This window comes from Rhinichthys klamathensis, unplaced genomic scaffold, assembly GCF_029890125.1.
Source record: "Rhinichthys klamathensis goyatoka isolate OS25496 unplaced genomic scaffold, OSU_Roscu_1.1 h1tg000005l_1, whole genome shotgun sequence".
Taxonomy (NCBI): Eukaryota; Metazoa; Chordata; class Actinopteri; order Cypriniformes; family Leuciscidae; genus Rhinichthys; species Rhinichthys klamathensis.
The window spans coordinates 2,094,893-2,111,755 of NW_026606558.1; the positions used below are offsets into that span (position 1 = coordinate 2,094,893).

The window sequence follows — 16,863 nt, forward strand, 5'->3', positions numbered from 1 at the left end:
CATTTCTCTCTATAGGTGCGTTCACTACTGCGAAGATGGCGAGTCTGCATCGTCAACTTTATCAACAATTCAAATGTTTCATGCATAATCATTACTTTCGCCGGTTATTTGTGGCAAGCTTTATTTCAGGTGTTGCGTGATATCTCTGCGCCCAAGTAGCAGTGCTTCGAATCTTCACGAGACCGTTGAGATGCATCCACAGGGTGGGAGATACGCGGCGTGATCGACAGCTTTGACACCAAATGGATATACGTGAAAATCAGATGACATGATTTCACAACTTTTCATTGGTCATTTAGATAATGTGAAGCATGCTGTATACGGAAATGAACCTGGACATTCTATCCGTCGAAAAATCTCAAAATCGGCAAAATGGACATACGTGGTTTTCGTCGGACAGCGACGATTTATTACAGTGTTATTATACATTTATTACAATGTAATTATACGTTTATTACAATGTAATTATACATTAGTGTTATTATACGTTTATTACAATGTAATTATACATTTATTACAGTGTTATTATACATTTGTTACATTATTATTATACATTTGTTACATTATTATTTTGTTACATTCTTTTTGAAAAAAGTAGCGATTCTTTTTTAAAAAGTAGCTATTTTCTGAAAAAGTAGCGATTCTTTTTGAAAAAGTAACGATACTTTTTGAAAAAAGTAGTGATTCTTTTTGAAAAAAGTAGCGATTCTTTTTGAAAAAATAGTGTAAAATAATGTAATTATACATTTGTTACAGTCTTAATATACATTTATTACAATGTAAATATATGTTTATTACAATGTAATTATACATTAGTGTTATTGTACATTTGTTACATTATTATTATTATACATTTGTTACATTATTATTTTGTTACATTATTATTATTTTTTTTAAAAGTAGCCATTCTTTTTTAAAAAGTAGTGATTCTTGTAACTATACATAGTTTAAAAACTGTATAGAACTATGAAAAAGCGATTCTTTTTTGAAAAAGTAACGATTCACTTTTGAATAAGTAGCGATTCACTTTTGAAAAAGTAGCGATTCACTTTCGAAAAAGTAGCAATTTTTTTTAAAGTAGCGATTCATTTTTGAAAAAGTATTGATTCATTTTTGAAAAAGTATCGATTCTTTTTGAAAGAGTATTGATTCTTTTATGAAAAAGTAGTGATTCTTTTTTTGAAAAAAGTATCGATTCTTTTCGAAAAAGTAGCGATTCATTTTTTTAAAAGTAGCGATTCACTACTTTCGATAAAAAAGTAGCGATTCACTTTTGAAAAAGTAGTGATTCATTTTTTTTAAAGTAGCGTTCACTACTTTCGATAAAAAAGTAGCGATTCACTTTTGAAAAAGTAGTGATTCTTTTTGAAAAAGCAGCGATTCTTTTTGAAAAAGTAGCAATTCTTTTTTGAAAAAGTAGCGATTCATTTTTGAAAAAGTAGCGATTCTTTTTTTGAAAAAGTATCGATTCTTTTCGAAAAAGTAGCAATTCATTTTTTTTTAAATATCGATTCACTTTTTAAAAAGTAGCGATTCTTTTTTTGAAAAAAGTATCGATTCTTTTCGAAAAAGTAGCGATTCATTTTTTTAAAGTAGCGATTCACTTTTGAAAAAGTAGCGATTCATTTTTGAAAAAGTAGCGATTTAACTGAATCTGTAAGTCAGCTACACTGTTTAATTCTGAATATTATATTTTATTCTGGTGCGCTTAACGTTATCAATCATTTTCTCAGAGTTTAGGCTCCTGTGTAATAGTAGCCTAGGCTATTCAGCAACTCAAACATACCAAACCAACAATTACTAAAAACACACAAAAGCATTGCACTAGTTCATTTTATTACTTAAATATATACTGGGGGTGGGGGCGTAATATATAGCCTATTCCGCACTTTATGCATAAAGCTTACTGCAAAGCACTGGCAAAAGTAATAATTATGAATGTGTTGGAAAAAATAGAGAGGAGACATTTTAATTATTTATTGATGAACTAGTGTTTGCTGAGTCAGTGTCGGCTGCAAAGATGAGGTTGACGATGTTGACTATTGTGAGTTTACACAAATACAAGTAGACAGTTTCGAATGATGCATTATTTTAACTGTATAACCAAAAATGACAGAGTATTTCTGCTGTTCTCAGGAGAAAAATTCAAGCAATCGCGCCGGTGTCTCCATGTCATGCATTAAGCATGTTATACTTTAGCTTCCACACTTGGATATATGCCTAATAATAGCACACATTTATCTAGGTTAATGTTAGAGCGAGTGGCCATGTAAAGTTACTACTACTTACATGTTTCAAATGATAAGTCACATTTGAGGTTGATGGATGATTGGCGAACGTTTTGATTTCCTTCCCGACATACTGTAATTACCACACAAACCCATTCTTAATGATCTGTCCATCACAGACTGCGTGACTTTATCACTTCCTGTGGAGTTTTTTTTCTGCAACTAACCGACTAATACAATTTTGTTTGACTAAGCCTCTTCTTGTCGACTAACGTTTAGTCAAATAACGGTAAAATACTAACAGCAGACGCCAGCAATCTACTGTAATTCTACAGTATGAATACTGTGAGATTGCTTTACAGCTTAAAGAATACAAACTTAAACTCTGTTGTATAGCTTATACAGGTAAATGAAATTGCATTTTAAAAGTTTAATAATCAATCATGTTTAAGAACAAATTTGACCAGTTATTTTTCTCCTGCCAACGAACACTAGACGGCCAAAACCATCAGGCTGAGTGCCACCAGGAAATACACAGTCTGAAAGTCTTAATAAACACTGAAATTTGGGAATAAATTATGTATTACGGCGAATCTCTGTTTAATGCATTTATAATCACTCACTTATAAGCACTCTCAAGCGCTATTCCGGCTTGTTCAGTTCCAGCTAATCAGTCATCGTTCAAGTGATTTGGATGTGAGAAAAAACACTCCGACCAGTCAAGTTTTAAAACAATGCGCTCCTCGCAACAGTCAGTTTCAAAGTTCCCTCTCCTCTCCACTTCGATTAGTTTTCTTCTATTTTCCACATATATTCCTGTCATGACTCATGAGCACCGCAAACACGGATAGGAAGACTTACTCTTACTCTACTAACTCCTGTGAAACACCCGAACAGAACCATTGTGCTATTACTTGAAAAATGCACCAGCCCATAACGTATTGGGTACTACAGTACAAAACCGTAATACATAAATACAGTAGATTAGTGTTGAAAATGGTCTGTAAATTAACAGCAGTTGCTTTGCATTGTTTTCTATAGCAGATTACTACTGTTTTAATGGAAAAAAGTATGTTACTGTCAGAATTTGGCTATTTTTTACAGCATTTTTTTTACAGTGCATAACATTATCAATAATTTTACTGAGATGTTTCTTCAAAGGGTCATTGTACTTCATAATTTTCCAATCTTGGCAAAACATTTTCCAATTTTTCCATAGAAACTATATTGTGCATGTTATTCGTTTGACAGCACTAAATCGGGGAAAGGAGCAGGTGAGGTGGTCAGGGAAAGTTTTGGTCCTGACTGGAGCCTGAACTGAAGTTCCTTCCCTTCATGTTGTGGCTGAAGCTCCCAAGAAAATTAACATGACATCCTCCTAAGCAGGAAGAGCATGTGGCAAGACTCCTAGATTATCTTCATCCATTCTAGTCTTTATAAGTGCATTATGAAGAAATGTCTGTTGTATTACAAACTTTATTAGCGTTTCCTGTGCTGATTTTATGGTAAAATTTCTAGAATTCTGTGGAATATTATTATTTTTATTATTTATTTATATGATTTTCACTATTTTCTATGCCTTTAAAAGGTTTCAGGCCCTGTTCACTTGGTCCTGCTATTGCTATGGTAACAGTTAATAATGTTCCAAAATGTTTCCCCTCCCCATTATGCTGGCCTCATCAACACAAGGGAGGTGTTAGAGTATAATTGGTTTGGCACCTCAAGTGGGGCTGATTTCAAAGGCAGGAAAACCTTTTCCCTCATTAATAGGATCTGTCATTGCATAAAAGAAATAAAGGAAGGGTGAAAATCATGTTAATCGCTCTCCACATTTGTTTTTATGCGAAACGCAATATTCTTACAGTGCGTAGTACTCTTCCTTTATCATTCGCGGTGGCAATACCATGGTACAGCCATGGTATCAGGTGGTACATGTCCAAAAAAGTATGGTAGTATATTTCAGTGCTTATTTTATAAGTGTCATCTGCAAAAATGTGTTAATGTCCATTGTAATCTACACTCACCGGCCACTTTATTAGGTACCCCATGCTAGTAACGGGTTGGACCCCCTTTTGCCTTCAGAACTGCCTCAATTCTTCGTGGCATAGATTCAACAAGGTGCTGGAAGCATTCCTCAGGGAGTTTGGTCCATATTGACATGATGGCATCACACAGTTGCCGCAGATTTGTCGGCTGCACATCCATGATGCGAATCTCCCGTTCCACCACATCCCAAAGATGCTCTATTGGGTTGAGATCTGGTGACTGTGGAGGCCATTTTAGTACAGTGAACTCATTGTCATGTTCAAGAAACCAATTTGAAATGATTAGAGCTTTGTGACATGGTGGAAGTAGCCATCAGAGGATGGGTACATGGTGGCCATAAAGGGATGGACATGGTCAGAAACAATGCTCAGGTAGGCCGTGGCATTTAAACGATGCCCAATTGGCACTAAGGGGCCTAAAGTGTGCCAGGAAAACATCCCCCACACCATTACACCACCACCACCAGCCTGCACAGTGGTAACAAGGCATGATGGTTCCATGTTCTCATTCTGTTTACGCCAAATTCTGACTCTAACATCTGAATGTCTCAACAGAAATCAAGACTCATCAGACCAGGCAACATTTTTCCAGTCTTCAACTGTTCAATTTTGGTGAGCTCTTGCAAATTGTAGCCTCTTTTTCCTATTTGTAGTGGAGATGAGTGGTACCTGGTGGAGTCTTCTGCTGTTGTAGCCCATCCGCCTCAAGGTTGTGCGTGTTGTGGCTTCACAAATGCTTTGCTGCATACCTCGGTTGTAACGAGTGGTTATTTCAGTCACTGTTGCCCTTCTATCAGCTCGAACCAGTCTGGCCATTCTCCTCTGACCTCTGGCATCAACAAGGCATTTCCGCCCACAGAACTGCCGCTCACTGGATGTTTTTTCTTTTTCGGACCATTCTCTGTAAACCCTAGAGATGGTTGTGCGTGAAAATCCCAGTAGATTAGCAGTTTCTGAAATACTCAGACCAGCCCTTCTGGCACCAACAATCATGCCACGTTCAAAGTCACTCAAATCAACTTTCTTCCCCATACTGATGCTCGGTTTGAACTGCAGGAGATTGTCTTGACCATGTCTACATGCCTAAATGCACTGAGTTGCCGCCATGTGATTGGCTGCTTAGAAATTAAGTGTTAACGAGCAGTTGGACAGGTGTACCTAATAAAGTGGCCGGTGAGTGTATGTAATGACTTGAGCTCGGTAATAATGTGGGAACGTTTGATTCACCCTGTCGCATTGCTATGACAGCCACTCTGAGACGAGGTTTCAGGAAGAGTAAAACATCATTGAAACTATCTGCAAATGATGCCCTGTGCCTCTCTGTGTCTGTCAGGAGCTGTGGAGGTGAGGAAAGAAGGACTCGAGGCACAGATCAACCGACTGGCTGAGCTGATTGGACGTCTGGAGAACAAGGTAAGAGGTTCGTCTTATAATACTGAGAGGTCAAGTGCTTCCTCCTGGGAAGCGTCTCATAATAATGAGAGTCAGAATCCACAGACCCGTGCAGATACAATCCAGTGTTATAAGAACCAAAAAACAAAAACATGATTGACAATAAATGGAAAGATTTAGCTCTGTTTCTGATAACATAATAATACATAGATTACTGAGATGTTTTGTTTGAGTAGATATTTCATATTTATTTGCTTATTTTTCAAATAAAAAGATCCCATCTAAAGTAACAGTGTCCTAAACTGTTTATGTTTTAGAGGGTGGCAGTTATTGATTGTGAGGGGGTGAAATAAAGGCCGAAAAGTCAAATAAGGTTTTCAGATTATGGTGATGGCTGATATCCCTGTTATTGTTATATCAGTCTGTAAATTACTGTAGCTTTGCTTGTTACAGCATTATTGTAGTTTTTATTTTTGAAAACTGCATAAACCTGATGAGGCTTGATTTTACTTGATTTTATTAAATAGTATGTCATTATAAACAAATATTATAGTACAACAAGTATACATTACCATTCAAAAGTCAGTCAGTAAGATTAAAAAAAAACTTTTATTGCGTTAGAATGCATTGATAAAAAAGTGACAGTTAAAACATTTACAATATTACCATTTCTATTTGAAATAAAGACTGTTCTTTTAAAATTTCTATTCATCAGAGAATCCTGGAAAAATGTTTCACAGTTTCCACAAAAATATCAAACAGCACTTTTTTCAACATGGATCATGTTGGCAGCTGAAAAAATTAAGCATAGCCATCACAAGAATAAATACATATTTTAGATTACAATTTTACTGTTTTTTTTTGTTGGTCAAATTAATGCATGAATCTTACTGACCACAAACTTTTGAACGGTCTGGAAATATCAATATGGAGCTTGAACGTGAATTTGCATTAGTCTAAAAACACAAATTTTGCTTCCTTTCAGAAGTCTACGGGTCGATTAGGAAGTAAAACTTTGGTGTGGAGCTTTTCTGTGCCTCCTGTTATTTCCATTACTATTGCACATACATCCACTCATGCACACACACACACAAGCACACTCTGGTAATTACACACATTCATATGTAAAAGCATGAGATGAGATTCAGATTGCATTTAGCAAAGCCAGTAATCTTTCCTCCTTATAGTTATTACTTCCATTGCTCAGGGTGCAGAGCAGTGAAGGAGGGCAGGAATGAATCGGTGAACAAAGGAAGCAATTAAACAGACCTGACAACAACAGCACTGCACTAGTTAATGGCTGATTTTTACCCTTAGATTTGTTTTATTCAACACTTATGTAACTTTTCTTTCTTGGTTAACCATTATTTTACCATCTCTCTTTCTCTCAGTCATTTTATTATGCGTGTCTGTTAGACATTGAGCTCAGTGCACTAATAGAGTCCCCAGTTAATACTGTAGTCTTTGGCAGGCAGGTTCTTCTTGCTGGAGCTAAGAATAGTCAAACCAACCCAACTGGTTTATTGCTCTCTCTCAGTGGAAGGGAGGTTCTGACACATCCTGGTGAGACGGTATGAATGAGAGGTTATCTGGGTTGAGCAGCAGAGACTGCAGTGGCACTGGGAGATGTTTGGGGTCAGTCCAGATTAACAAGGATATGGTGCATGCACATATACTGTACGCAGGAAGAGAAAATATTCTGTAGAGCTTAGTTTTAAATTAAGTAGCGTATTAAATAAATAATCCTAATTTTGTAAATAGACTACCTTTTTTTTAAAGAAATTAAGACTTTTATTCAGCAAGAAGACTATCAAAAGTGACAGTAAACACATTTATAATTCTCAGTTTCAAATAAATGCTGTTCTTCCTATTCATCAAAGAATCCTAAGAAAAATGTATCATGGTTTCCACAATGATATTAAACAGCACAACTGTTTTCAACATTGATAATAATAAGAAATGTTTCTTGAGCAGCAAATCAGCATATTAGAATGATTTCTGAAGGATCATGTGAACATTTTAAAATATGGTAAATAAGAAAACAGTTATTTTAAATTGATATAATATTTCACAATATTACTGTTTTGTGTATTGTTGATCAAACAAATCCAGTCTTGGTGAGCAGAAGAGACTTCTTTCAAAAACATTAAAGCCCAGACTTTTGACCGGTAATGTATATAATATACTCTTAAAAAATAAAGGTTCTTTATTGGGATTCCATGAAGAACCTTAAACATACATGAAACTTTTGTGCAATGGAAAGGTTCTTTTATAGTGAAAGAAGTTTCTTCAGATTATTAAAAAGTTCTTCACACAAAAATATGGTTATTTGGTCACACTTTAGATTAGGGTCCAATTCTCACTATTAACTAACTATTAACTATGACCTTTGCCTCAATAAACTGCTAATTACCGCTTATTAATAGTTAGTAAGGTAGTTAGTTTAGGTATTGGGTAGGATTAAGTGATGTAGAATATGGTCATGCAGAATAAGGCATTAATATGTGCTTTATAAACAGACAATAGTAATATCCATGCTAATAAGTAACACTTTAGTTTAGGGTCCGATTCTTTTTTTAAATGTTCCATGAAAAGTTTTTTTTCCATTAAAATGATTCTTTAATGGCATAGCTGGAAAACATATCTGTGTTGACCTAATACTACACCTTCTCGCAGACTTGCCCTCAGTGGTGGTCCCCCTCCACCCCGTGCCCCAATGTTTTTTTTTTTTTTTTTTTTTTTTAGCATGACAATGTCAATACAGTGTGTTGAGGTAAAACATTGCAATATTTTGAAATACCTTTTTTTCCCATCCATCCCTGAAAGCCATGCAACCTTTTGCAATCGTCATAGCTTGGCTTGCCTTCAAGGTTCTCAAGTCAAGTTAGGGACAATTTTTCCAGTTGCCGCATGTCAAACTCGGTCCACTGTGAAATCTGCCATAGTTGATCAATACAACTATTGCAGCACACCTGGGTCTGTGCAGGATTTAGCACATGTTTCTCTAAACATCCATCCTCAGAGCCTTAACTTTAATTGAAATGTCAAACATAGCACTGTACGTCTGTCCTGTCCCGTTCTCCATTCTCGCTGTAGCTTAGCAGACAGGGCAGCCTGACTTCAGTGACCCGCTTTGGCTCAGAGCTGGATCAGTCATCAGAGCGCTCTTGTTGTCTGCATAATGCGCCCCCACAGATTTAGGAAACGCATAATTTCTTTTTTTCATCCAGTTGTGGCATCCTGATAGCCTCCAATCACTGTGGAGACTAACGCTCATGCCGCTCCTGCAGTCTTCACACTCGACAGTACGGCGGTTGTCATTCTTGCTATTATTTTTGATGGATAACCCGCCGTCGCTTTTATCAGTGAGAGAGACAGCTGCATGAATTTGTGGCATCATTACTGGCCATTATGTACTCTGTCATACCATGATGGTAAAGAATATTCCGCACCATCCCTGTTCACTTCATGTGGATGGACTGACAGGAGATACCAGCGCCTCGCATTTATGAAGCACATAATGATTCTTACATTGCGGTGGTGTTAACTTTTCAGAGCCAGGACTGCCGTGAATTCCTCTTGAATTCATAAAGTACATATATTTGAAATATAGCCTATACTGTTCTTGTTCATTCATCATTGCATCCCGGTGACAGTGCTTATAGCCTCTACACGGAGGAAGGAAATATTACTAGCAGGCTTTCTCTCAGTGCTCAGATTCTTGATTACTAAAAAACATGTCATACAACTTTACCTGCCATTATTTGATAAAATAGCAACATTTCTAGTTTAAAATGAATCAGAGTTGAGAAAAAAATAGTATGTTAAAAAAAACTTGTATACAGTATATGCTGTATGTGTATTTTTAACTTTACTACTCAGCAAGGCCATAACCATGCCTTAAACATTGGGGGGAACCAAAGTTGTCTTTTTATTTAATTTAATTTTTTATTTAAAGGAATTAAATAATTAAAGGATTAAATTTAATGTTAGGATAAATTAAAAGTGAAATAACTTCTAATTGTTGCCTAGTTGTGTATAGTAATCTTAAACTATTTGCTAATAATGTTTACATTTTAAAAATATGTCCACATTCACTCTTATTCATGTCTAAAATCTAATATCTCAGAAACGCAAAATATTTCTTGTCTCGTCACATTCAGTTATGAATTACATGAATCATGTAAATGATAGTATATTTTCAATTCAAAACAGTCAAATTTCATGAAAAAAAAAGTTGAGTAGTTTGCATGGATATTACCATCTGTTGCTGAGCATTTCTAACATAAAACAGTAGTCAAATATTAAATGTTTAGCTACTAGCACCACACACTCTTTCACTGTTAACTAAAGCATTGCGTTGGAATTCGCACTCCTCTTCTGTGAACAGTAAGCCCCGCCTTCTTTGATTTGATTGGCCATCTCAATGATTATGAGTGCTGTTAGATCGCTGAGGCAGATCAGGCTAAAAATGTAACTTTTAAAACATTTTGTCATCTTAAAGGAGAACTCCGGCACAAAATGAACCTTTGGTCTAATAAAACATTGGTACCTAGTCAACCGTTCTCTGAGATTTGTTTTCATGATAATCGAATGTAAAGAGTTTTATCTCTAAAAACTGTTTAGCGTATAACGCTAGTAATGGGGGCATCTATTAAGTAAAAAGAAATCGCTAGTTAAATAGTAACAAGTAACCACTAACAAGACTCAAAATATTCCCACACTAACACAATAACATAATGAGGGTCCCTACATGCAAAACGAAGCATTGCGAACTAAGTGTACAGACCGTTTAATAAGAATATATTTTATTTTTATTAAGACAGTCCACTTCGTGTATACAGACAGGAGCCATCTTTGGAAAACAGTCTCGACTAGTCAAACCACGAACGCCATTCATACAGTTCAGAAGTTCACTGAACTACATACAGTTCAGCTCACTTAGCACGTCGTTCGTGGTTTGACTAGTTGAGACTGTTTTCCAAAGATGGCTCCTGTCTGTATACACGAAGTGGACTGTCTTTATCTTTATCTTCTTATTAAACCGTCTGTACACTTACAAAGTTCTCAATGCTTCGTTTTGCATGTAGGGACCCTCATTATGTTACTGTGTTAGTGTGGGGCTATTTTGAGTCTTGTTAGTGGTTACTTGTTACTATTTAACTAGCGATTTCTTTTTACTTAATAGATGCCCCCATTACTAGCGTTATACGCTAACCAGTTTTTGGAGATAAAACTCTTTACATTCGATTATCATGAAAACAAATCTCAGAGAACGGTTGACTAGGTGCCAATTTTTTATTAGATCAAAGGTTCATTTTGCGCCGGAGTTCTCCTTTAACAACAAACAGAGTGATGCGTAATGGAGTGCAGCAGAGCAGAATTAAGAATATTAAATATTGGGAGGCACAATTTGGCCCTTTCTAATTATTGGGGGGGACTTGTCTCCCTCAATGTCTATGGTTGTTACAGCCCTGCAACTCACTAAAGAGGTTCATATTAAAATATACCTCTATACCCTTTCACAACTTCACAACTATTTATGAAAACATTTAGACAAAACATTCAGGGAAAAAATCTGGTAAAATCAAAGTCAGTTGCTATCCTGCTACGAGTTCCACAACATCACACAGGCCCTGGTGAGTTCTACTGTATAGTTGTTTTTTATACTATACTTTTATACCATAAGTAATTAATGCTAATTTTCTTTCATATGTCAACTCCATAACACAAATTGTAAAGAAATGTGAGTTTTTATTTTACATCCTATTAGTAGCTAGCAACACCTGAAAACTAAATGTCTGTATGACTGTATTTAATGTTTATATGAAATGCAAAGTATAGTTATTTAGTCAACACTGCTATAGTACCGTATATGATTTTCTGACTGTGGTGACAAAAATGGAGCTGCAAATCAGTTTGAAACCATCGATTCATTAATTTGTTGAAGTGAATGCAAGAATTACCTGCAAATATTTGGCATTATTTTGACAAATTAATTATTGTCCCACATTGAATAATGGGCAATTACACATATGTGAGTAAATGAATGCTGATTAAATTAATTAATACCAAATTAATTGTAAGCGTCAGAGGTTTACAGAGGTTAAAAATGCAAGGTCTAGAGATGCGTTTTTTCAAAAGTTGCTTAAAAGTTAAACTTGAGTGTCTTAGTTTTAGAATACCATGCAAAAGACCCAAGACGTTAGGGCATGTTTACATGTGTGAACGGCCCCTAAATGTCTAATTTATACATTTCTACTTTTATGTTTAGTAGACTGCTTTAGACATTTTTTTTTCTTGGTAAAAAGTCAGGCAGATGTGTTTGTGATTGATCTCTGAGCTCACATGATTGAGTGTTTGCAGACAGACAGAAGCAGCGAGGGGCAGCTGAGGGGGACAGTCAATTCACTGGTGGCTTTTCTGTTCTGGTTTGTGTTGCAGACAGTTTGGTTTGACCTACATCAGCGACTAACAGACACTGATGGCACAACTAGCGCAGTAAGTACTAAAGCACGTCTTATATACCAAAGAGCATGATAGAAAACTGCATAAAATCCACCAAGACAATGCATGACCAATTTCACCCCCCCCCCATCTTAAAACACAAAAGCAGACTGAAAACCAATGAATAAACCCCTGTCAAATGAAGCTTGGGTCTCTCCAGAGCTCCTCATGCTGTTCCACACACCTGCAGCAGATCTGCCACCTGTTCCTCAGGATTTAGTCACATTTCTGTCTCCATATGAAAGCACCAGCTCAGTGTGTTTAATACCAACATGTTTCCAGGAGTCATTTGTGCCTCTAAAAGATAAGAGGCAGTATCACGCTACACCTCACCTGGCCACAAATCAGTCTCGCTCTGTGGACTTAGTGATACACACAGCAGAGCATGATGGGAATGCACAGAAATATCGTACGGATTTGTTCAGCTAAAGTGTGGGAGTGCTGGGATTTAATCTCTTGTAAAACTTTGTGGTTTAAAAGTTTTAGATCTAATAAGGAAAAGATTGCTGTGTTTAAAAAAAAAAGGAAAAGGTGCAACTGAGTTCAGTGTGTAACAGATCTTTGCTCAAATTGACTTCTTATTGACATTGCAGGGATCAGGGGTAATTGAATCATTCCTTTTTATCCATTAATCCATTGTCAATTTCAGGACAAAATGGGGGTTGGGCAGGTTCCACTTGACAGCTTTAGCGTGAGCCTCTTTGTTTGTTGGTTAACATAAGCTTTGTTTTGGGACCCATTAGATATTTCTGGAATTAGTTCATCCCACCTATAATAATATCAGGGTCTCCCGCAGTGTTATCTGCCATGATTATTACACAGAGCAGAAAAGAGCCATTTTAAAACAATGACTGTGCCATTTCAGAGCTATTTCTGTTTACAACTGATTATTGCTGCATTTGCTTCTAGTAAATTGCATGCATTTTGACATTTGGATGACAAACATAAAAACAAAATGCACCTGATCCTAGTAACAAGAAACAGGAATTTGAACAGTGATGCCGAATATTTAAATGAGCAGGTAGATCTTCTTAAGGATTACACAACAGTAGTGCTTTTCTTCACACCCTCATATATTTGAATATGTATGAATGCATATATTAGCATATAATTATTGCTACTTAATTTTTTGATTGTCCTCCTGTAAATATTTATGGAAATCATTACAATGAGCTACATACATATATAAACCAAATGTTCAGGCATCTAAAATGTGTTCCCACCTCCAGATATAAGAAAACAATGGCTTTTTGGAGTCTATAGCAGAGTGGAGATGCGGCAAGAAGGGGAGCTCTTATCTTCTCTTCAAGACATGTTTATAGAGAGTGGACTAATGACTGATCAGTCCAATGGCTCAACGCATCTGTTAGCTCAGCAGTTTAATACTTTACAGGCTGTATTCACCGACTTCACTAGACTTACACCACCCGCAGTGCTTGTCTTGATTGGCCAATATGAATATAAATCAGCTGTCTGCTGATAAAACCACAGAGGACAGACCGAAAGAGAAAGGGAGAGGGACAACTACATATCTGAAAGCCATATTTGCTCATTTGGAGGGAATTATGGGATGGATGCAGAGAGGGACAGTGAGATGCCCCCATGTATGCCTTTTGGACTTAAACAAAGCGGCTCATTTAAAGAGATAAGTAAAAGAGAAGTAAAAAATATATATATATATTATAATGCAATTTAGTCAGTGTTACCAGAGAGAGGATAAATGGGGGTAGAAAGATGCCAATCAGAAAGAAATGGGATGGTATTCCCCAGTTTCCATGGTATCTGTTTCTTACTTTTTTTATGGACTTGTACTGTACCTGAGACGTTCTCCTCACTCACATGGTAGGAAATTGTGCACATAAAATATTCTTTCCTCTCGTTGTGTGTGTGTGTGTGTGTGTGTGTTTCACAGTCTGATGCATAATGTAGAAGTGGAGCAGTTCAACTCCACATGGGGGTCTTTAGGGTTCATTAGTTTAGGTTCCCTTCTGAGCTAAAGAGACACACATCATACATACACATATACTGTATGTAAAGCACATTCACCACATCAGGGATTACTAATTCCGCATAAAGCCAAATGAGAGACATTGCAATACACCCAAGAAATATTGCTAAAGGAAATTTAAACTGGCTTCTGTCAGAGCGAGAGATTTAAGGATTCTAATAATACAATGAGAATATCCCACAGAGCACAAAGCCTTACACTATGGGTCACATTTGCATCGTCTACCAAGCTATGATTTATCAGTTTATTCCACGGCATTGAGTCTGAATGAAGCCCCCTCACTGTTCAAACAAACACTGAAGACTAATGAAAGCCATTAGTGCAATCGGTCTCAATGCGTTCGGATCAGCCAGATGTCGAAATGCAAAGAAAATTGGATTGCGTATCCTCATGCATTCCTCTAATTATTCTTATGTGCCTATCAGATCAAGCCTCCAGTGGAGGAGAATGGGAAAACAGAATGATACTTATCATTGTGTGTAGGTCGGCTAATGTAGTGTTTCTGATTGCATTCTGGCTAGTGTTGGGTGGCATAGTGCTCTTGATTAAGTTCAGGGTTTATTACCAGGCTTCTGCTCTTTTATTGCCCTCGCCTTCGGGGATCGGGACTGCTGTCAAATCTGCTGTCAAATTGAAGGGCCTAATGGTTTCTCTTGGGTTTTATCTTCCCCACCTGCTGGGGAACTACACATGCTCTATTGAAGATGTGACACTTTAGTTATAGCATACACCACACACCCTAATATCTCGTAAAAAAAAAAACATGCCCTTTTTCACTTTTTTTAGGCCTTTAAAGATATGTTTTGTGTTGTGGTGCAGTTGTTTGGTTGTAATATGGCATATAAAAGTTATAAGCGAGCACACACCGAATCTGCAGACTTTTTTCTTTCTGCAGTTCACCAGGTCTAACAGAGGATTTACATACACAACCGTTCAAAAGTTTGCGGTTAGTCAGCTAAGCTGCATTTATTTGATCAAAATACAGTAAAAACAGTAATATATTGAATAGTATTGCAGTTTAAAATAATAATAGTTTTCTATTTTACTATATTTTAAAATGTCGTTTATTACTGTGATGGCAAAGCTGAATTTTCAGCATCATTCCTCCAGTCTTCAGTGTCACATAATCCTTCAGAAATCATTCTAATATCCTGATTTGCTGCTCAAGAAACATTTCTTTTTATTATCAATGTTTCAAACAGTTGTGGTGCTTAATGTTTGTGGAAACTGTGATACGCTTTTTTACAGGATTCTTTGATGAATAGAAAGTTCAGAAGAACAGTATTTGGTTGAAATAGAAATCTTTTGTAACATTTTAAATGTCTGTACTTTTAATCAATTTAATGCATACATGTCGAATAAAAGTATTAATTATTATAAAGAAAAATTTGTACTGGCTCTTTTGAACGGTAGTGTATTATAAACATTTTAAAGGATATTACTTTAGGTTGAAATGATTTGCATATTGGCATCTTAAACCTTAATGATATTCAGCATTTAAATGCAGATGTTAATCAACGGTCCAGGCTCCTCGGGGTGCTCTGCAGTGTGGAAATATCTGCCAAGAAATTATAATATTTAAACCTATCATTTCTTAGTAATATTGGGTATTTAATCAAATCTCTTAGACTTAATAAAATTGGTTCAAGATGACAGCACCAATTTAGAAACGAGTGGGAGCCCTGAGTGACATGTTACACGAGAAAAGTGCAATTATGTGAAACAGACGAGTCAAAAGCAGTTCAGTTTCATTTCCGTGAAGGTCTGAAATTTACCCTTTAAGAAATGTTATGAAATTTTGAAACGGCGAATCTGTTTTATTTTTTTATTATTTGTTGCAGGGAAGCAGGTTTAAACCATGCGCTGTTATTTGAACTTCATTTGGTAGCCAACCACACTCCCACAATTCTACATCATTTGGATTACACTGGGAATTAATTAGTTACTTAGGCGACGATCCAAAGGAGTAGCTGAATTGATTTTACTCTCTGGTATTTTTCATACTGTATATAATTCTCCTCCTGAAGGAATAACCAAATGAAGATTAACCCTTGCTTAACCTTTCAGCTGCAATATAGACCATAACTCTTATTAAATGAGGATCGAAGCTTTTAAGACCGTTTGCTTTTCTAAGCAGTATTAGAGTTAAAGGGTTAGTTTTTATGTCATCATTTACTCACCCTCATGTCATTCCAGACCTGTAAGACTTTCATTCATCTTTGGAACACAAATGAAGATATTTTTGATGAAATCTGAGAGCTTTCTGTTCCTCCATTGACAGATACGCAACTACAACTTTGACGCTTCAAAAAGTCCATAAAGAGATTGTAAAACTAACCCTTATTAATTTAGCGGTTTTGTCCAAATTTTCTGAAGAGACTTTATATGATGAACAGATTTAATTTAGGCTTTTATTAAAATTTAAACATTGATCAGTGAAAAGCGGGTTTGGAACGACATGAGTGTGAGTGATTAATAACAGAATTTTCATTTTTGGGTGAAGTATAGTGTTTATAACGTATGGTGTCTTGAACCCTTACACCTTGAGTCTCTAAATAAGTCTGGTTTTATTTATTTATTTTGCCTAAAGAGAATATTAACAATAGGACAAGACATTCCCATCATCCTCCCAGACTCACAGTTTTCATTATGTATTCCGACTATTGGAAACGAACCACTTTCT

The 16,863-nt window shown here is 36.2% G+C and overlaps 1 protein-coding gene across 2 annotated transcripts in view; it reads left to right on the plus strand.

Moving 5' to 3' along the window:
• necab2 (N-terminal EF-hand calcium binding protein 2) overlaps window positions 1-16,863 on the plus strand; it is an 86,069-nt gene that overhangs the window by 63,493 nt on the left and 5,713 nt on the right. The window contains exons 8-9 of one of the 2 annotated variants that reach the window (XM_056254850.1): window positions 5,607-5,686; window positions 12,110-12,166. In XM_056254850.1, coding sequence (XP_056110825.1) covers window positions 5,607-5,686; window positions 12,110-12,166 — 137 coding nt within the window. The remainder of the gene's footprint in view (window positions 1-5,606; window positions 5,687-12,109; window positions 12,167-16,863) is intronic. The other variant, XM_056254858.1, reaches the window with a different exon arrangement.